We start from the raw sequence: 22,939 nt of genomic DNA on the forward strand, positions 1-22,939 counted from the left end.
CCTTTAACACCATTCAGTTCTCTAGGGGTGCAGTTAGCAGCTTTCACTGGTCATGTGTCTCATGCCTGAAATAATTCACTTGTTTCCAGTGTGTTAATTATAAACCACCCCGCCAGCATCATATTTTACCCTGTATGTAACCTGTGTCAGTGTTCCTTTAAATGTTAAGATCAGAACTAAATTGGAAATACAAAAAAAGATGCATGTAAAAATGCAGTAATGAGACCAGAAGAGTAGAGTCATGTGTTTTTGACTGCTGTCAATTAGGGATGTTCATCTTAACAGGTAAACCGTTAACCGGCTGTTAAGAATTTTTATCGATAAATACAATCAGTTAAATAGTTAAAAAAGTTATTAATTTATTTATTTTCAGGAATTTATCAAAATATTTAAATAGGCTTGCTGCATGGTTAAAAAAAGGCATATGCTACGCATATTTAAAAAAAGGTGTTTTTAGAGAGAGAGAAAAAAAACTAAGCAACGTTTTATTACTTCATTCAAAAATAATTTTGAATTTTCCACCTACGCGGAAAATTTTTACAAACATTATACCCTAATAAACACTGTAAACATAGCTAGGCTATTTTAGTTACCCTCACTCTACAAAAATACTTTCAATTAACAGTATTTAGAAAAGAACAAGAATTAAAAATATAATAAGTCATAGCAACATAACGACAAGCCAAAACGAATTAATTTAGGCTAAAACGAAACTGAAACCAATGTTGGGTCTCTCATTTGACACAAAATCAAACATTTCCGTATTGGGTTTCAATATCCATGTAAAACAAAATGTTTTGCATAACATCACGGCGGTACAGTGATAACACTTAACGGCACAGGTTTTACTACAAATTTAAACTGAGCAGTGTTTTTTTTTATGTTTGACTGACGGTATTTTATTATGATAATGAACAGGCTGCACTGTCAAAGTAGCAAAGCTTAACTGTGTGTGCATGCTGCGTCAGTGGAATCACTATTTTTTCCCCAGTGAAAGCAACTACTCCTTTTAGTCAAAAAGATAATCTGAATTGTAAATGGTTTGCCTTTATTATTGTACATTAACAATAAAAACAAATCTTTATGCTTAAAATAAGCCAAAAAAAAATTAAAAATAGGATGCCGCTTTCTGCCATCTTCTACGAACCGACACTCTGCATACTAGGATACTTGTTGCACATATTTTGTTAATTCTCTTAATTTATTATTTGAGTAAAATATATTTATCATATAGGCCTTTTTAACGGGTCACCGACATTTATCCATTCTAATTTAATTCAATTCTAATTTAAAATAAACTTTTTTGGTTAACGGTTAATATAATATAATAATAATAATCGGTTGATGAGCGTCGGATGTCGATTAGGAAAAATAACCGAAATGAACATCCCTACTGCCAATATAATTTAAATGTAAAAAGAGTGTATTAGTATGTATGGTTTCCTCCTCACCGCTTTGTACAGCTGTCTGGCCATGTACGCCCTGAGGATGCACTGCATGGCCAGAGCGGCAGCCTGCTTGCGTTTGTAACACGTTCTCTGGACATACATGCGCTGGTACTTCTGAATGATGATCGCAGCACGTGTGCGACGCAGGAATTTCGCAAGACTGTAGGGAAGAAAGAACAGCTCAGAGGTTACTACTGTACTTGCGCACCTTCTCACTTAAAACAGTGCAAAAGTTTGGTTCCGGAAATTAAAATCCCTTTGAGCTTCTCAGCAGGGAAACTGATTTTTACCAATAACCTACAAACCCTGAAAAGGTGGATATGCTGTCTGAGCGCCAAGGTTCACATTTTTTCAAACTGTTTTTCAAAAGAATTATGTCTAACAGAGTAATTCTTGGTCAAAAACTACATTCTAAGGATTCTGCAAATCTACATTACTCACAATTCCACCATTTAGAGATATGCAATGAGTAAATCGTGCCAAAAGAAAGACCAACTTCTTTAATATTTTTCAGAACCTTAGCCAGGCCCCACCCACTAGGGGATTAGTCCCCTCCCCCTCACCAGCGGGCCTGGTATCCACGGACGTATCTCTGGATGGTTGTGGCAGCATATTTCATGCGCAGGTACTTCTTGCGTGCCAGCCAGCAGCGGATAGTCTTCTGGATGCGGATACAGGCAGCACGCAGCTTATCTGCACGCAGTTTCTCCAAATACGCAACCTGCCCGGCGCGGAAAAAGATCTTGGTCTTGCCAAACTGGTACTTATCTGGATCCTATTAGGAGGACAAAGAAGTTATCATTATTCATCAGTCAAACTTTACTTTCAACTAAATTTCCTACAGAAAATGTGAATAGTCCCAAATTCTGGCATTCTGCTGTTTGCTAAGTGTCTGAGTAGTTTTAGTTTAAGAGCTTGTTATATTATGGTCTTTGCACAAAGTCTATCCAGAGTACCAGTATGATTTCATGAGATGACTTGATTGGCTTGTTGTACCTGCACCAGTTTCTCCAGAACATTCTTACAGGTCATCTTCCTGTCTGTCAAAACATCTTTTTGTTTCATCAGGACACGATACCTGCTAAAGAACTCCTGATATGTCCACCTGACAAGCAAAAGCAGTCACACAAACACAAATATACAGTCAGGTAGTGTTTGACAAAAGGGAGTGCAGTATGGTAATGTAAAGAACTTCACAGTACCTAGATGGGAAACCAGCTGCAGAGATGCGGATTGTTTCCAAAACTCCACATGCACGCAGTTGCTGTACTGCTCTCTTGGGGTCAAACCTATTAATGGCAGAAATCAGGTATCAGCCTCGCAACACTGTGTTCCTAATAGCTCACCATCAATTCTGCAAAGGCTACTGTTATAAAATAGTTCAAAACAGAGTCAACTGAGACAAATTAAAGAATTCCACCTTGACTCAACCAATGGTGTGTGTATGAGGTGGACCAACAGTACTTGTTTGCTACATTCTAAAGTCCTGTTCACACCAAGAACAATAACTATACACAGCTCATGACAGCTAGATGGAATCTGATTGGGTGTCAATGTTTTTATTGTTGATCAGCTGGAAAAAAAATTGTTCTGAAAGTTATTCCGTTATAGTGATACATAGAGTCCACACGACTCTTCTATTCTTTAATATTGATGATTTTTAGAACTATATCTTTATCGTTATCTTTATAACTGAAACCATTAAAAAATCTTTACTTGAAATAACTTGTAATAATCAAAGTATGTATACTAACTTAATTGTTGTAATTTATGAACCTAAAGTTGGTATCAGAAGTTGGTATCAGAAGTTACAGAAGTTTAAATTTACTGTAAAGCAAATGCACTATACTAATTTTATTTTATATATAATAAATATTTTATGTAACAGGTTTTATTCTAAAATTGGTATAAAATTAAAGCCATATGTCTAAATAAGTTATTTTCCAAATTTGAAGTTGATATGAAAAAAAAATAGGTCCTGTGAGATTTTATTTAGTTCATTTATAGAGATTTTATCAGAAACAGCCACCGAGTGCATTCAAACTCCACTAAATTGCTATAATGAATTTTTCTGTCTCAAATGTCTAGATTTCACTGTCAATATTATTTCGTTGGAATCCTGAGACTCAGACCTTTCCAATGATATGTCTTGTTTTGTCAATGGTTTGATTCTAAAAGACCATAATACATTTTGTAATATGACACTCAACACACCCCCCTAAGGGGGGGGAGACCGCTAAAATATCTTAAAGTACCATTTCCATAGTAATGCAATGTCCGATTTCAAAATGGTTTTCACAAGATGAATGTTAGGTTTCTAAGCTTTCAAATGATATATAATTTGATGATTACTAAAAGATCTGATAGAGACAACAACAACAAAGAAACGCCAAGCTTCCCACAGGTGGGATGGTGACCGTTAAGGGTTTTTAAAGCTCGCATTCTGATAAAAACCGAGTGTGCCGTGATTGGTCAGCTGGCCCAGCAAGTTGAATGTCTATAATTACAGCATCTCTTAATTGTTTTTTTTTTTTGCTACGTCTCCTTAAAGGGATAGTTCACCGAAAAATGAAAATTATGTCATTAATAACTCACCCTCATGTCGTTCCAAACCAGTAAGACCTCCATTTATCTTCAGAACACAGTTTAAGATATTTTAGATTCAGTCCGAGAGCTCTCATTTCCTCCATTGAAACTGTGTGTACGGTATGCTGTCCATGTCCAGAAAGGTAATAAAAACATCATCAAAGTAGTCCATGTGACATCAGAGGGTCAGTTTGAATTTTTTGAAGCATCGAAAATACATTTTGGTCCAAAAATAGCAAAAACTACCACTTTATTCAGCATTGTCTTCTCTTCCGTGTCTGTTGTAAGACAGTTCAAAACAAAGCAGTTTGTCATATCCGGTTCGCTAACGAAACATTCGATGTAACCGGATCTTTTTGAAACAGTTCACCAAATCGAACTGAATCGTTTTAAACGGTTCGCGTCTCCAATACGCATTAATCCACAAATGACTTAAGCTGTTAACTTTTTTAATGTGGCTGACACTCCCTCTGAGTTAAAACAAACCAATATCCCGGAGTAATTCATTTACTCAAACAGTACACTGACTGAACTGCTGTGAAGAGAGAACTGAAGATGAAAACCGAGCCGAGCCAGATAATGACTCGTTCAAGAGTCAAGAACCGTTTCTGTCAGTCGTGTCCGATTGGAGAAGCGAGGAGCTGATGATACTCCGCATGTGTGATTCAGCGTGAAGCAAACAGACACACAGAGCGTCTGAACCGAACTGATTCTTTTGGTGAATCAGAGCTCTCTTACTAAATCTAAAATATCTTAAACTGTGTTCCAAAAATAAACGGAGGTCTTACGGGTTTGGAACAACATGAGGGTAAGTTATTAATGACATAATTTTGCAAATTTGGCGAACTAACCCCTTTAACAGGAAAATCACTTACCCAACTACCGTATTTTCCGCACTATAAGGCGCACTTAAATGCCTTATAATCCGGAGCACCTTACATATGGATCAAGGTGCTCTGTCAAAATGTTGACATTCCCTTTAGCACAGCTCCATCTAGTGGATGCATAACGCAAACCCAGTCAAACGTTTGACTGCAGTATCTTCTATTCAATGTGCCTTAGAATCTGGTACACCCTATATATGAAAACAGTTCTAAAATAGGCCATTCATTGAAGGTTCGCCTTATAATCCGGTGAGCTTTATAGTGCGGAAAATACGGTATTCTTTGAGGGCAGGCCTAATCTACATATTAGAAAACTGACAATTAAAAAAGATCAGCGAATCTCAACTTGTGATCACAGCATGTGTATGCTTAGAGAAAGAGAGAGAGAGAGAAACACAGATAGTTCAATTAAAAACAGTAGAAGAACTGACGTGAAGGCATATTTGTAATCGTTGGGTTTGATGCAGCGGACGTAATGTGGTGTAGTCGCATTCAGTGTCTCCATCAGCAGCTGCAGAGAGTTACGGAACTACAGAGAAAAAGAAATGGACACATTCTCATCCACTGTTGGTCCTTATCAGTTTACTTAATCCAAAAATACAAATCATAAAGATATTCAGTACAAGTGAAAATAAGTTAAGACGAGAGCAGTCTTTCACCTGCAGTCCGACTGTCTTCTTGTGTTCTTTGCTGGCTTGGCCAGCTTTGTTCTTGTCTGGTTTGACGCTGAGGCGAGTGCGTCCTCCTGTAGCAGGAGCAGCACCGGTCGGACTTTTGGCTTTCTCCTCATCCCGGAACAGTTCCACCAGCAGGTCAAACTGAGAATTACAGCCAAGGCAGACTTAACATACATGCCACGACAAGTGTTCAGATGATCAACCAGAGGCACATTTTGACAATTAAACTCTATGTTATTTTACTTAAGCTACAATTAAATCCAGTTGTCACAAGAGTTCTTAACCCTGTTCTATACATTTAGTTGTTTATGGAAATGGCAACTGCATTTTACTAAAGCTATAAGTCCAAAAAGCCATGGTTTACAGTGGGAATTTTTCTGCTCTAACGCAAAACTCCTGATCATGTAAATTCCTGTTAGAATAACTGCATTCCACCCACAAAATTGCACAGAGCAATGGTAAATGTGACTGTGACTGAAATACCCTTAGCTTTATAAAAATGCTGTAAACTATGGCTTCACAGGATTGCTGTTATAAAATGGCCGGTAACTACATTTACCTGGCAATGTTTCATAAAATACATGTACAAACACAATAATACTGAGGTAATGATGTCACAGGTATGTGTTTATAGAGTATTTTACAATGGCTCTGAATGCAGCTGAGCCAGGATTTCACTCCAGAACAATTCAGGTAAATAAAATTTAACTGTGTTAAACGGTTAGCATTCATGCTTTTTTACAGGCATGAGACACTGGAGCATTTATCACTCCCAAAACTTAGCAAGGTGTTGTGGCCTTTTTTACCTGAATTAAATGTCTGCACTCAAAGAATCACTTTTATTTCAGATTAACCACATAGAAAATAACACTAAGCAATTTTGTTATAATTAAGAATAATGCACATCAAGACAAACAAATTATATTAAGTGGGATAGTAATTAACAGAAAAGTCTATGTGCTCAAATAATGTCCCTGGAATGCCAAGAGCACTAAGGGACGCTAGTGCTGGTACTAAGCAGCATGCAGCCTAAGCATAAAATAAGAGTCTTTATGGGACCGACAATTTAAACATCAAATCCCAACTCGCAGCAAACAAACAAACTCCAACTCTGTGTTAAGCCTGAACTTTTTGGTCTATGTGTAGTACATATCGATGTCTTCAACTGTTGAATTTTTAAGAACAGTTCACCTTAAAATGAAAATTCTGTCATTATTTATTGCCCATCAGATTGTTCTAAACTTAAATGTTGTTATTTTTCAGTGTTTCCCATTAATTACCTAAATTTCATCAAAAATATTTATACACTTCACAAGATTCCCAACATTGTGTTTTTCTTTAGCAAAGCATCTGTCAATCAAACTAGAAGCCTGACATTTAATTTAATCAGTGGTGTAAAGCTTGTCTCAGAGTAAAGTGTGGCACAGTGTACACATTTATTTTGCATTTGGGAATGCAAATTCCATCATTTTGTGGACAGATGTTTACAACCTAATTTTACAGAAACAGCATTTTTCCCAAAAAAATTAAAGGTTTAACAAAGACTTTTAGTAAATAATGACAGAATATTTATTTCTAGGTTAACTGTCTTTTTAACAATAAGTACTAAAATGACAGTCCAGCAAACAGTCAAACAGATGTTTCATTTTGATGGGGTGGTTGAGTTTGTTTGGATGGTGTTTGGAGGCTCTAGAGCTGAAGCGGGATTTATTTTCCTATAGAGTCAATGCAGTGCTGAGTTTGTGTCCTGCACAGCAGAAAGCAAGAGACTGAACATGCTAATACACACACACACACACCTCATACACACACACATCCAATCCAACATGCATCCAATCTTAATTTTCATATAGCAGGACAGCAGTAATTTTGGAGAGAGAGAGAGAGCGCTTAAGAGACAGAGCTAAATTTTACCTTCTGCAGGGGTACAGGTTGTCATGTTCACAAACAGCACATAGACAACATGACACGATGAGAAAATAGAAACAGAATTAACAAATGCAGAAAACACAGATACATCAGACAGATGTATATAATGTACTAGGTGAACAGACACCAGCTCTGAAGCATATTCTTATCTCGGCTCCTATTTAATAAACTAGATTTAGCTTGTTTTCTAAATTCCGAACCTATGACTGAACTGTCTAAACAGAATTCCACTAAGGCTAAGTCCACATTATCAAAAAAATGTATAAAGGCCAAATTAATGCTAAATAATTTTGAAATCGAATAAAAAAATAAAAAATATTTTTAGCTGGTGCCTGGCTTTATTTCTAACTCGTATGAAAATATAAATGTATACATGATAGATGGTAAGCAAATACACACATGATGATATGAACAGACGCAATGATCAATGATATGAATGTAAAGCAAAATGAATATGATAAAACCAGACCTGTGGAACAAGTGAAATGAAGGATTTGGATTAATCACTAACAGACTGATCTGGATAAGCAACAGAGAGCCGAGCCTATTACTGATATGAATTGTTAATAACTTTTTAAATAATAGTTGACTTGACTCAGTTTGAGGCATTATTATTATTCTCAGGCAGTCTGGATTAGTACAGCATGTGTTTACTCTTACCACACACATTTACTGCCTCACGCTGAGGAGACAAAGCATCAGACAGCATTCAGAAACCCCCAAATACAGAAGAAAACGATTTTACAAGAAGCAAAATCCACTTAAAGTCCACTCACATTATCAAATCATTTTAGGGAATATAAGTATTGGATTCTGATCATTTCAGTTCATTAATTTCCACGTCTTTGTGCTAGTTTATGAGCCATTTTATTTATTATTTTCAGAGATTTCATTTTTAAATATATTCGAGTTAAGCATAACTTGAAAAAGGTCAAAAATAAATTAGCATTCTAGGATATACATTGGAGGACCAAGTAAACACCATGGCAAATAAATACTGAAATAATTTAGTGCCATGGTTTATATCAAAATGTTATGATTTTACAGTTTGATATTTTTTTAGTGCAACACATAATGTGGCCATAAGTTGTAAGAGGTTGGGAAACTATGATCTGTGGAGGCTTTTATTCAGCATACATTCGGCTGCCTTGCCTGTGTCTCGATTACCAAATATGTTTGAATGAATACCCTCCTGAAAAATCCACAAAACACACCCCTGGCCCTGAAGGCACAGCTGATGGCATGAGGACTGATTTCATAACAGGCAGGGTATGCAGTGGTGTTCTGTCTGAACCTGCCTCATTAAAGAGCAGTCAGAGCACAGAGCTGCTGAGTCATGCTAGAGCTTCAAAACAGCTCTGATCTATAGATACTATGAGTCAAGACTGCAGTGACCTAGGACAGGACAAGGATATGTCAGAATCCAAACAACTAGAAATATGAACATATACTCCAATGAGTTTGGCAGATATCATGTTGGAACTGTGGGTGTGGACTGCACTACTGCACCTTGACCAGCAGATGGCATCCTTCCATTAACCTTCTCAGACATTAAGCCTCATTTAAGGTCAAAAATCTTGGACGAAAACACCCTGGCTTCAGCCAACACTGAAGGTTTGTTTGTCTCACCGTACAGGAAATAACTTCACCAAGACCTCCTAATGTCAAGTTACATTACAAAGACAATTTGACCCTTCCTGTGCATTTTTTACCTAATCAGTGCAGCCCTTGTTCATAAGCTTATAGAATCAGTTTATACATGATATTTGTAATAAAAAGAAGAAAATCAAGTGCCTGCACTAGCTACACAATGCGACAAACATACAATGGGAAAAGAATGCCAGTAAACTGAATTGCACTGCCTTGATTTTGTTTTGTTGTTAAGGGCATTATTTTTCTGTGAAAATTGACCAATGGCGACATCAGACTGACAGATATTCACTCACCTTACTGGCCTTCAGAACATGTATCTGCTCCTCATTCACTGTGTCTTTATTCTTCTCCAGAAAGCCATCACACTGATACTCCACCTGACAGACACAGACAGACAGACATGTGAGGTTATCCTATAAGAAAGAAAATCCATGAACTGGTATCTGAATAAACTCGCAATTCTGAGAACACATCAGTCGTTTTCCACTTCAGGATTGGAATTTATAACTTGTTGTGTTATAAAGTTTATATCTCACAATTTTGAGCAAAAAAAGTCAGAATTGTAAGATACAAACTCACACGTGTGAGCAAAAAAAGTCAGAATAGTGAGTTTTCATCTTGCAATTTTTACTTTATTTCTCGCAATTGCAAGTTTATATCCCACTATTCTGAGAAAAAAAGGGAGAATTGTGAGTTTGTATTATGAAATTCTTAAAAAAGTCAGAATTGTGAGATTAAAAAGTAACAATTACCTTTTATTTATTTTGCTATTCAGTGGCAGAAATGGGCTTCCATAGTAATTAGAAGGAAAGCAAACAACAACAATAATAAATACTACTCTATTCTTCTTACATTTTGCCCAAGTCTTTATATTGTAAAATTTGAGAAAAGCTTTACAATAAGGTTTTATACCTACTGTTTTTTTTTTTATTATTGATATAAGATTTAGTCAGTCAACATAGCTGACTGATATGAAATAGAAATGAACAATAATGCAGTTTACACCATTTGTTAACCTAGGTTAATGTTAACTTCTACATATATTAATACAATTTTACATTTCAAGTATAGGACTGAATAAAACATTAAAGGGGTCATATGATGTGATTAAAATTTGTCCTTCTTTGGAGTGTTACAAGCTTTTGGTGCATAAAGAAGATCTGTGAAGTTGCAAAGACTAAAGTATAAAATCATAAGAGATATTCTTTATAAAAGTTAAGAGTCAACCACTCTAACACAACCCCAAGTCTACATCATTATGTGGGAAGATTTGAATAATGCCCAAATGTTCACACAAAGAAAGGAGTAACTTTTATTCTCGCTGTTGCCACCAGTGCCATGTTGTAGAGACAGTGTGTGTTTTGTTGTAAAAGTGAAACTACTTTCTTTGGCCTTCCAAAAGAGGACACAACTAGAAATCAGCTTTATTACAACACTGTTCCAGAACTGTTCAATCAGCGCATTTTACAGAGGACAAGGACTGTTTCCTGTTAGAGTAGCCTACAGTGCCGGTGACTGTTTCTATAAAGTGGAGCAGTTCCAAGGACAGTCTTCTACTTCTGACTCACAGTCTGTAAGTACGTTTTTATATGTAAAGGATTTGCCATTGATGATTCAAACATGAGTTTCGAGCAGTGTAGAGTAGCGCTTGTTGTTTATCGTTTCTCCGATCACAAATGCAGACATGTTTACAAAGCGCGATATGCAGCGCAATACGCAATGAAACGCAACTCGTAGAAAGACAGTATGTCATTATAATCATTAATTATGTCCCCTCTGGATGCAACAAATGCCTCGTTTATAACTGGTTTTAATGTTTTTGTCTTGTCGCTCCGGAACACAGCATCACAGTATGGTGCGTAACATCTCTGTCACATGCCTGAGGAATTCGGCCAATCACAACTCACTGAGTAACTGGCCAATCAGCGTGCACCTCGCTTTTCACAAAGATGAGCTTTGTAAAAAAACAATACACGCATTTCAGAAAGGCAGGGCATAGAGCCCTTTTTAGCAACATCATATGACCCCTTTAACCCTCTGGAGTCTAAGGGTATTTTTGGGGCTTCGAGAAGTTTTGTCATGCCCTGACATTTGTGCTTTTTTCAGTTTCTTATAAATATCTAAATGGGTAAAGTCTAATCTCACTGTAATCAGCACAAACTTGGTTGTAATAATATGTGAAATGCATGTATGTACATGATTGTGTTTTTGAGAAAAAAAATATTATGTGTGGTTAGTGAAAAACTAAAAATGTTAAAACACTTGAATAAGGCAAAAAAACACATAAAGAACAATGGTTCCCGGGATTTTTGAGAACTGGAGCTTGTAGACTAGAATTTTTCTTTCTAAATGATGTGAAAATCATCTTGTTTACTCACTCACAGAAAACAATATATTGATTTAAATTTTCTAAGACACTTTTTGTTGGTAAAAGTCATATGCGAGTAGGCATCAACTATCATGAATATCATTGTGATTTACACCTGAGAAGACAAAGGCCTGCATAATGAGCTCCATAATGAGCCTTTCAGTCATCTGTGCCACTGTGAGTGAGGAGTTACAAGAAAGAATGTGAGAACAATATAAAAGTATATAATTTTATGTTTGTAGTTTATTAAGAATATATTTAATTATCCCACAACATAATTTAATATCCACTTGGGGGAGCAGTTAAACAGTTTATTAGAAACAATCAAAGCTGACTTTCAAACAAATTGTTTGGCATCCTTACTCCAGTCACACAATCCTTCAGAAATCATTTTAACAATCTTATTTTCTACAAAAAAAAAAAAAAACATTTATTGTTATTATTATTATCATTATTATTAATGTTGAAAAGAGCTGAGAATATTTTTCTGGGTTTTTAGGGGGAATAAATTGAAAGAAAAGCATTGTTTTTACATTTGTTACAGTTATCTATTTGTTACATTTATATTATTTACATCAAGCTTTTGAATGGTATAATATTGTATATTGTTATTGAAACTTCATAATGTTTCACTTGATTATACATTTAGTCAGGAATTATAGTTTGGAAAAAGTCTTTGGAAAAAGTCTAACTAGTAAAATGTTTACACGTTATGTGAAAACTAGTACAAGTATATAAATAAATAAAAAGAGACTTACTCATGTTTATGATCTCTGCTGAATAAAGGAAATCCATTTCTCAAATCCTCAACCACATGACATCTTTTTGGGGTGATTTATGTCTTATTCCTCTCATCGCGAAGCAAACAGTAAAATAAAAAGAACTTGAAGAACAGTCTGGCTGCGTTTTCTTCTGTTATGGGCGTATTCAAGCCGCGCGCTTCAGTTTGAATCTGAATAGCGCGTTCAGCGCGGGGGCGTGGTCACATTAGATATAATGAAGGGAGACATGAAAAACAGACATCGCGTTGTTTTCATATGGATTACTTTATCACATAATATCTGTTTTCGGCGGCACTTGTTTAGATAGACATGTCAAGCTTTCAATAGATATCTCTCTCATGTATTTTCGTTGTTACAGTTCATTTAAATGACGTGTTTGTAAAAGAAGATCAGCGCAGACAAAGGCTGCAAACAGCACACCTTGTTTGTTATCTTTATTTTATAAGTGCACAAAGTTTTGTTGTTATGTCTGTATCCAAAAAAAAGTAGACCCTTTACAGATTCGATTGATGTATTGCTCTTATCTGTACGATTAAAACTGAAAGTGTAATTTAAGTTCTTTTCGGGGTTATCAGGAGAAAATGATTCAAAACGCGTATCCGCGTTAATCGACTCAAGAGGGTTTTAACATTGTTAAATCAACAATATATTCTTATTTTTATGGACTTTTGTAGTGTTTTTATAGATGATTAATTTGTGAAAATCATTATATATATTTCAAACACATGAAATAATATGGAAAAAATATTATCACAAATGTAATTCTTTGCCAACTTAAATGCTGCAAAAAAATCTAAATCATGATATAGTACCTGATTATACAACTGTAATCAGCTGAATTGTACTGTTAAGTGTTACCAAGATTTATTTATACTTTTGTAACCTGATTTACTTCAGAACAAACCTCTGAGATCAATTAGTCATTGTACTTAAATTAAAGCGAAGAGCTCCATTAGCCTCCCTGTTTTCCACCTGGCGTAAATGATGTTATTTTATGTATTCTATTACATTTAAATGATTCAGACTTTCATTTATATTAGTAATGCAGATTAGAGACTGAAGTGATTTAACCCTGAGGATGTTTGGGAAAGCACCTACTAATGCTCAAACCCTGATTCAACACTGTATGTTTACTGAATGTCTATCACACACTCTAAATGTGTCTCATTACCCCCACCCCCTTCTCCATCAGTGCTTCCAAACGGATATTGAACACCACTTCTAAAAACAGATCTGTAGCCATCATGAGCTCATGCGAGGACGTATGTAGCAGTTGCTGTGTCATACAAAGACCCGACTTCTGGTGTTAGCATGCTGCTAAGCTAACAAAATTATACTCTAATGTAATTTTTAGAACTATTTTATATCTATTAGTGTTTTTTGTCTTTTAGTGGTAGGGCTGTTTCACATACAATATAACAGTGGCCCATCTGACAGAGCCTACGCAGAGTTATTACAAACTTAAAGGATTCATATGACGCGATTTAAATTTCTCCTTTCTCTTTGGAGTGTTACAAGCTCTTGGTGAATGAAGAAGATCTGTAAAGTTGCAAAAACTAAAGACTCAAATCCAAAGAGATATTCTTTATCAAAGTTAAGACTCTGCCACGCCCCCCCAAAGTGGCTCGTTCTAACACGCCCCCATATGTCTACATCACTATGTGGAAATATTTGCGTAATGCCGCCCAAATGTTCATGCAAAGAAAGAAGGAGTGGTTTCACTAACCGCAGTTAGTGTTGAAGCAGACATGTCAGGGAGATTCTGTGTGTATCTAGGCGAAAGCAAAAGCACTTTATTAGACCTTCCGAGAGTAGATGCATTATATATATGTACGTTTTGTTATTAGTATTTGCTATTGACTGTTCAAATGCGGAGTCACGTGTGTGTGTGTGTGTGTGTGTGTGTGAGAAAGAGAGAGAGAAAGAGAGACGGTCACACAGTGGAGTCAGCTGTCTTAACTGTCCGTGGCTTGTGTACTGCAAACACATATGATCTTCATCACTGTGTCTGTCACACAACTCCGTTCCCCTTCGGTCTTGAACTGATGTTAAAACTAAGGACATTATTAACTGTCTTTACACTTATTTTGAAAGATGAAGTTCGCAAATATGGAGAGGGGCGTTACATTTCCAACGAGTGATTGCTGTGTTCGGCCAATCACAATGTACTGGGCCAGTTGGCCAATCAGAGCAGACTGCACTTGTCAGAAGGAGGGACTTTGTAGAAAACAACACATTTGAGAGAGGCCTAGGCCACAGAGGACCTACAATAATGTACAGTATTTGAAAAATAATGTGTTTCTTGAATATTAAATCATGTCAACATATTCCATTCCATCAAATACACAAAATAATGATCTTTAAAAAAGCATCATATGACCCCTTTAAATATTGTGATCTATTTTATATGAGGTGGATAACATGTATATTCAAATGGTTATCTTTCTCCAAATTAACTGAATAACTCACCTGGATTCAGTCAGATTTACTGAACAGGAAGCATTTGTCTACCTGTTACTGTGCATGAATTTTAACAATGCATGAGTAAATTGCTCCACAATCGTACAACCTGAATTCCGGAAAAGTTGGGACGTTTTTTAAATTTTAATAAAATGAAAACTAAAAGACTTTCAAATCACATGAGCCAATATTTTATTCACAATAGAACATAGATAACATAGAAAATGTTTAAACTGAGAAAGTTTACAATTTTATGCACAAAATGAGCTCATTTCAATTTTGATTTCTGCTACAGGTCTCAAAATAGTTGGGACGGGGCATGTTTACCATGGTGTAGCATCTCCTTTTCTTTTCAAAACAGTTTGAAGACGTCTGGGCATTGAGGCTATGAGTTGCTGGAGTTTTGCTGTTGGAATTTGGTCCCATTCTTGCCTTATATAGATTTCCAGCTGCTGAAGAGTTCGTGGTCGTCTTTGACGTATTTTTCGTTTAATGATGCGCCAAATGTTCTCTATAGGTGAAAGATCTGGACTGCAGGCAGGCCAGGTTAGCACCCGGACTCTTCTACGACGAAGCCATGCTGTTGTTATAGCTGCAGTATGTGGTTTTGCATTGTCCTGCTGAAATAAACAAGGCCTTCCCTGAAATAGACGTTGTTTGGAGGGAAGCATATGTTGCTCTAAAACCTTTATATACCTTTCAGCATTCACAGAGCCTTCCAAAACATGCAAGCTGCCCATACTGTATCCACTTATGCACCCCCATACCATCAGAGATGCTGGCTTTTGAACTGAACGCTGATAACATGCTGGAAGGTCTCCCTCCTCTTTAGCCCGGAGGACACGGCGTCCGTGATTTCCAACAAGAATGTCAAATTTGGACTCGTCTGACCATAAAACACTATTCCACTTTGAAATAGTCCATTTTAAATGAGCCTTGGCCCACAGGACACGACGGCGCTTGTGGACCATGTTCACATATGGCTTTTGCATGACAGAGCTTTAGTTGGCATCTGCTGATGGCACGGCGGATTGTGTTTACCAACAGTGGTTTCTGAAAGTATTCCTGGGCCCATTTAGTAATGTCATTGACACAATCATGCCGATGAGTGATGCAGTGTCGTCTGAGAGCCCGAAGACCACGGGCATCCAATAAAGGTCTCCGGCCTTGTCCCTTACGCACAGAGATTTCTCCAGTTTCTCTGAATCTTTTGATGATGTTATGCACTGTAGATGATGAGATTTGCAAAGCCTTTGCAATTTGATGCTGAGGAACATTGTTTTTAAAGTTTTCCACAATTTTTTTACGCAGTCTTTCACAGATTGGAGAGCCTCTGCCCATCTTTACTTCTGAGAGACTCTGCTTCTCTAAGACAAAGCTTTCATAGCTAATCATGTTACAGACCTGATATCAATTAACTTAATTAATCACTAGATGTTCTCCCAGCTGAATCTTTTCAAAACTGCTTGCTTTTTTAGCCATTTGTTGCCCCCGTGCCAACTTTTTTGAGACCTGTAGCAGGCATTAAATTTTAAATGAGCTAATTAAGTGGATAAAAGTGTAAAATTTCTCAGTTTAAACATTTGCTACGTTATCTATGTTCTATTGTGAATAAAATATTGGCTCATGTGATTTGAAATTCCTTTAGTTTTCGTTTTATTAAAATTTAAAAAACGTCCCAACTTTTCCGGAATTCGGGTTGTATATTGCTTCATATTACAAAAAAAAAAAAATGTATACATAGTTTTAAAGTGCATTGTCAGTATTTCCTGCTGAGTTTAGCTTGTGTCACATAGCAAAAAGCTCTTAACTCTCAGTGTCTAGGACACTTCAGGGACACAGCGGCATGTGACTTATGCAAGCGGTGAATGCTGTTAATCTGTTAATATGTTGAAATGATTATGCACTGCTGAGATGCAGTAAGTGTGAGGCAGCTCATTAGGTTTTACGGAACAGAAATACAGTAGGTCTCTGTTTAGACATTGATATATGAAATATCATACACTGTGTATATCACAGTTGATCAGAAATGCTGATCCAGCCCACGTGTGAGGTGTGTGTGTGAATACCTTATCTGCAAAGTGCTGAATAATGAAAGCTTTATTGGACATCCGTGGTTTTTCAAAAAGTGCACACGTCTTCAAATGAGTGTTATACAGTTTCTGAGCCCAGGAGTCATCAGAGCCCTTCGGCATCTAAGAAAGAGAGACAGAGACGGAGTACACTATATGAAGTCTCAATCAGGATTATGCAATTACTGTAAAAACAAACAAACAAATACAGTGTTGTGTAACTGTAATGTACACTACCATTTAGAAGTTTGGGGTCAGTATGCTTTTTAAAGCAACGATACACACAAAACAATACTATATATATATATATATATATATATATATATATATATATATATATATATATACACACACACACACACGCTGAAGATTTAAGATTACACTTAAAGATTTGAAAATCATTATGCATGCAATCAAGTACCTGGTTTATTGACATTACATGGTTATGACAGAAATACTGGATTTAAATTTACAAATACCAGTTATATAAGTGATTTTTTGATGCTAGTCTCATGTTTGACTTATTAAGTGCATGCACCGCTCATATTTAATTAATTTACAAATTTGTATTTGCAAATTGTCACATATCTGTGCAAAAAGCTATGTTGAGTAAGCCAATAACATTGTGAAGATATACCTTGCACTCTTCATCCAGTAGGTCCAGGATGCCCATCTTGGCCTCGATGAGGTTGATACATGGCTGATTATCATAGAAATCAATGAGAGTCCAGGGGATCTGCTCTTTCATATACTCTTCCTGCTCCAACTTAAACACATGCTGCATGCAAGAAGACAGGAGAAAAGAAGATACAACACAATTTACTGTCAGAATTTATAATCAAACATGAACTGACGAGATCTGGTGTCATGTGGAGTGGCTCAGATGGGCTCACCATGTTGAACTGTTGCTGTAGTTTCTCATTGGCATAATTAATACAGAACTGTTCAAAACTGTTGATTTCAAAAGTCTCAAACCTGGAAAAATAAAATAAAACAAAACATCACAATTCACTTCTGTAAATCTAGAACTGAAGATCTTTCAGAGGAAATGTAGTCTGTACCCGTAAATGTCTAGGACTCCAATGAACGAGTGCTGTTTGACCGTAGAATGCAGCGCTTTATTCACATGGTCCACGATCCAGTTGAAGAGTTTGGCGTAGATATGTTTGGCGAGAGCATCGCGGGAGTTTATGGCCTGTAGTTTGGGAACAGGCTTAATGTATGTCTCAGTCGCCGTCTTCAGCTTCTTATGACACAGCCAATGAGACATGTCTTGATATGTCACTCCCATCAATTCACAAAACACACTTAAGTGACCATTATTTGGCTGAAGGGAAAAAGAGAAAGAGAATTACATCGTTGCTACATGTTAAAATTGGAGACTCTGGAGAATTTGGGTAAAAATGTTTCTGTATATGTAAAAATTTAATAAATTGTCAAATTTGTTCAATTCAAGTTTTAAATATATAATTATTTAAAATCTCTTCCATCTTTATTTGACCCTCTAACTTTAAAACTCACTATTCTAATTCTATTCTTTAAAAATCTAACTACCTTTCTAATCTTTTTGTATTCTATTTTCTTTTCATTTATTATGCAATTGTATGTGTGTGTGTGTGTGTGTGTGTGTGTGTGTGTGTGTGTGTGTGTGTGTGTGTGTGTGTGTGTGTGTGTGTGTATGTGAAAAGATCTCTAACACTAGCTTGCTCTATTCTTTTTTTATTCTATCGGTTTTCTTTTTTCTTTTTATTTATTCATTATTATTTTTTTATTATATTATTTAAAATCCCATGCTACGTATACTGTGTTAACCTAACTGAGACTTGTTATAGCACTTATATATCATTGCTCTTTTTGTTGTTTTTGATTGCTTCCACTGTCCTCATCTGTAAGTTGCTTTGTCTGCTAAATGAATAAATGTAAATGTAAATGTAAATAAACCACAATGTTGTAGCAAAAAGGTAAACTGTATTAACACACTATATATAAAGTTGGGATACACATTATATCCAATGTCATCTGCATGCATACACGTAAATCAATATACACTATACAGCAAGTCTCCTTTATGTTTTTTTTTTTGTGCTGTCAAACGATTAATCACATCCAAAATACGTTTTTATTTACATAATATATGTGTGTGTACTGTGTATATTTATTATTTACATATAAATACAGACACATGCTTGTATATATTTAAGAAAATATATGTTATTTTTGTATATTAAATATATTTATACATAATATAAATTATATAAATATACATGTAAATTGTATGTATAAATATACAATTATGTATAATAAATATCTACAGTACACACACATATATTACTTAAACAAAAACCCTTATTTTGGATGCGATTAATTGTGATAAATTATTTGACAGCACTGATATATATATATATATATATATATATATATATATATATATATATATATATATATACTGCTTCAAAGCTTGTATCTTAGCAAAATGTTGATTATTTTATTGCCCAGCTCTAATTTGCTAAATGTGACTATAACTCATGAAGATACTGAGATCTTATTAACATAATGATTTTCTGTAAAACAGCTTTGTAACAATGTGTATTAAAAATGGTGATATGCAAATCAATTTGACTGGAACATTATTTTTTTTTTTTTCATAAAATGCATACACTGACAAAAAAGCATTGAACTTCAAGGCATTTATGAAGTTATTTGGTTTATATTTTCACCAAAAAAATAAATACATAAATATTGAGAAAATTGCCTTTAATCATTCTAGTAGTGAGGTTTTTTTTCTGGCAACTGTTATTTTAGAACGTTTCCCCTTACTGTTTCCATGGCGATGCGTCATGCTTGTCACATGACACACCGCGGCCACAAAAACACTGTATGACAGATGGATCGCATTTATTTTGTTTTTTTTTAATTAAATATTCATAAACTTGCTTACCATTACATGAACAATCTGATATTGCGATTCACAAATGTGTGTAAATGAGTGCGTTTTGATGTTTAAAAATCTTTCTAAAGGATCTTAATCGTGATCTTTAATGTGAGATGAAGCTCTCAGGAATGCATATGACCAATCAAAATGTAAGTTGTGATATATTTACGGTAGAACGTTTACAAAATATCTTCATGGAACATGATCTTTACTTAATATCCTAATGATTTTTGGTATAAAAGAAAAATCGATCATTTTGACCCATACAATGAATTTTTGGCAATTGCTACAAATATGACTGGTTTTGTGCTCCAGGGTCACATATTTGAACTTAAAAGTCAACACGAAACTCACTGGAATAATACTGCTGTCTGAGTCTCTATCCTTTACTTCCACGTTCCCCAGGTGCAGAATTGAAGCCAGAATCTGAAACAAGCCCAACTGATAGGACTCGTTTACACCTAAAGAGACACATCAACAAATTACCAATATGAAAAATCAAGAAACCAGCTCAATTTGTGCTTGTTTATAACAAAAATCATTCCGTGTCGCAGTGCATTGTGGACTATGCAATCCATGATCAGGGGCTTCATGCATCTAGTTTTTGTGAGTGGGCACCAGTGACAGTTCTTGCACTTCTTTCTAAGTCTTCCTGAGTCTACTCTGAGTCATGATAAATCTAGTAGCACTGTTTGTGTTTCATGGGAATAAACCCAAACCCAAATAAAAATAACTATTTGTTATGGTTTATAATCAAACTTGATTATCAAGTGTAAAATGTCTTGTCATTTTCATTCACAATCCATATGCAGAAAATAAAAATACATTTAAAATAAACAGATTTTAGACAGGACTGACCAGAAACTAATCTAAGTCTAATATTAGATACTGTAATCTAATCTAAGATGGTTATTTTGCCCATTAAACTATCCACTACATAAGATATGGTTGATCTTTCAGTCTGACCTAGCAGTGTGAAGGCGTTTCTGGTGGTCGACATCTCCTTGGCATCATCTATTCCATCTATCACTGGGTTCCTGCCCTGTTTGGTGTAGTGAAATTCATCAGCCTTTCCTGTGGGGGAACACACACATACACACACACATTTATTACACCATGCAAATACACAATTAGCAGACCTTCTCAAGGATCTATTCCAAGGACAATATGTTCATCAATAAAGATATAATTGTACAAGAAACTCCCCCATCATTAATGAACAGAAACTTAGTCATTAGTACTAAGAAAATCTGCATGAATAAACATGTCTTATTCACAGACAAACCCTAAAATACAAAACCCTGTTCATAGATTTAATGAACGGTACACTGTTGCTTGGCAACAAAGACCTTATTGAGATACACACTCACACACACACAAACCCTCACATTAACGGGGCGTCAGCTGAGCAGGCAACCAGCAGGAGAGTGTACAGAGCCAGCAGTGTGTGTGTGTGTTTCAGAGCAAGTCAGTGAAGCAAACATAGAAGAGGTGATAAGGAGAGGTGTGTGTGGAACTGAACTACAGTAGATAGCTACAGTATTCATAGGTGTGTGTGTGTGTGTGTGTGTGTGTGTGTGTGTGTCTGTGTGTGTGTGTGTGTGTGTGTGTGTGTGTGTGTGTGTGTGTGTGTGTGTGTGTGTGTGTGTTTGCATAGCCGGCCTCTCAGTAGGGCAGCTCTGATAGCCGCTCTCCATGCTGTGCCAACACGAACACACTCTAATAAGACACGTTACCCACAAACACACACATTTACTTGGGCCCTGGAAATTCTGTCTTACTTTTTATTATTATTATTATTATTAAGTTTTTTTTTTTCATTAAAATTTTTCTGGATTCTATTAAATAATATTTTTGAAAAAAAGCATGTTTAATTAATAGAACCTATACAAATTTAACAGCAATTCATTTTAAATTAAACAAAACATTTTTTTTAATTAATTTATCTCTTTTATTTATTATTTCCCAGATATATTATATATATTACATATTATAATCATATAATCATAATATATATATGATTATAATTTTTTTTTACATTTTTCTGGATTTATGACTTATTGGCAAAGATTGTGGTAATCAAATAAAGCATGAAACATTCAAAATGTAATATGTAATCAAATGAAGATTAACTATTCCTTTTATTTTTTGGCAAACAAAGTATATATATATAATTGCATTGTTATTCAATTATTTATTATATTATAACCATACGTAAGATGTATTAATAATTAATGTTATTATTAAATAATATAAATATTATATTATTTACTTCACAACTTATTAAAGTTAACCAAACTTTTATTTGGATGGGCTGTCATGAACTTTGCATTTCTGTGTGCATTTATTAACAAGATATTTAAATGCTATTGAATTATTTAAATTGTACAACCTTACTTTTGATTTATTCATTCAATATTTGCCAACTTATTTGACATTCTGCAATTATCTGTTAATTCTTTAATTTAATTTAATTTTTTATGAGTGGATTCTGCTATCCAGCTTTCTCCGCATCGCAGAAATCATAGGGCCCTTAGGCTTAGTTATCAATTGTATTTAAATGGCGACATGCCATAGACTTTATTCCAAATATATATATATTTTTTTTAAACAAATTATTACTACTACAGACCAGGGGTGACGAACATTGGTCCTGAAGAGCCAAAGTCCTTATATAATATATTTTATATATATATATATATATATATTTTTTTTTTGCAGGATTCAAACTTTCTAAACATTTTTTGTCAAAACAGCATTGTATGTTTGGCTCACCGAGTTTCAGGGCTTTGAACTCCGGGAGTTGAGCAGATGCACAGAGCTGATAGAAGATATGATAATTCCTCTCCTCATCCGCCTGAAAATCATAGGATGCAAGAAAAACATATATAAGAATATTTCAAATCAACAGCTGGTTTCATCTGCATATTTTCTTTTTTTTGGCCACAAGAAACATACAAGGATCATACATAAAATGAAACAAACAAAACATACCAATAACTGCTCATTTAGCCACATTTACTCACTTAACGTGTTTGATATTATATAACCATGAGGTCTAAAAATTGTGTAAGGTGTTTTTTAACTTCATTAAAAAGCGTATGGCAAAAATATCTTGGTTGTAGCTTTGATGATGATCAGTTGGATG

The 22,939-nt window shown here is 35.2% G+C and overlaps 1 protein-coding gene across 4 annotated transcripts in view; it reads right to left on the minus strand.

Moving 5' to 3' along the window:
* The window catches only part of LOC132101315 (unconventional myosin-Va-like), a 68,685-nt gene that overhangs the window by 24,031 nt on the left and 21,715 nt on the right, over positions 1 to 22,939 (minus strand). For all 4 annotated transcript variants that reach the window (XM_059506178.1, XM_059506180.1, XM_059506181.1 and 1 more), the window contains exons 7-20: positions 22,567 to 22,648; positions 20,758 to 20,865; positions 20,146 to 20,252; positions 17,921 to 18,186; positions 17,753 to 17,834; positions 17,497 to 17,637; positions 16,857 to 16,982; positions 9,471 to 9,554; positions 5,578 to 5,736; positions 5,350 to 5,447; positions 2,651 to 2,737; positions 2,445 to 2,553; positions 2,012 to 2,223; positions 1,452 to 1,608 (exon numbers count right to left, since the gene is read on the minus strand). In XM_059506178.1, the coding sequence (XP_059362161.1) occupies positions 1,452 to 1,608; positions 2,012 to 2,223; positions 2,445 to 2,553; positions 2,651 to 2,737; positions 5,350 to 5,447; positions 5,578 to 5,736; positions 9,471 to 9,554; positions 16,857 to 16,982; positions 17,497 to 17,637; positions 17,753 to 17,834; positions 17,921 to 18,186; positions 20,146 to 20,252; positions 20,758 to 20,865; positions 22,567 to 22,648 (1,818 nt within the window). The remainder of the gene's footprint in view (positions 1 to 1,451; positions 1,609 to 2,011; positions 2,224 to 2,444; positions 2,554 to 2,650; positions 2,738 to 5,349; positions 5,448 to 5,577; positions 5,737 to 9,470; positions 9,555 to 16,856; positions 16,983 to 17,496; positions 17,638 to 17,752; positions 17,835 to 17,920; positions 18,187 to 20,145; positions 20,253 to 20,757; positions 20,866 to 22,566; positions 22,649 to 22,939) is intronic.

This window comes from Carassius carassius, chromosome 23 (genome assembly GCF_963082965.1).
Source record: "Carassius carassius chromosome 23, fCarCar2.1, whole genome shotgun sequence".
Classification (NCBI taxonomy): domain Eukaryota; kingdom Metazoa; phylum Chordata; class Actinopteri; order Cypriniformes; family Cyprinidae; genus Carassius; species Carassius carassius.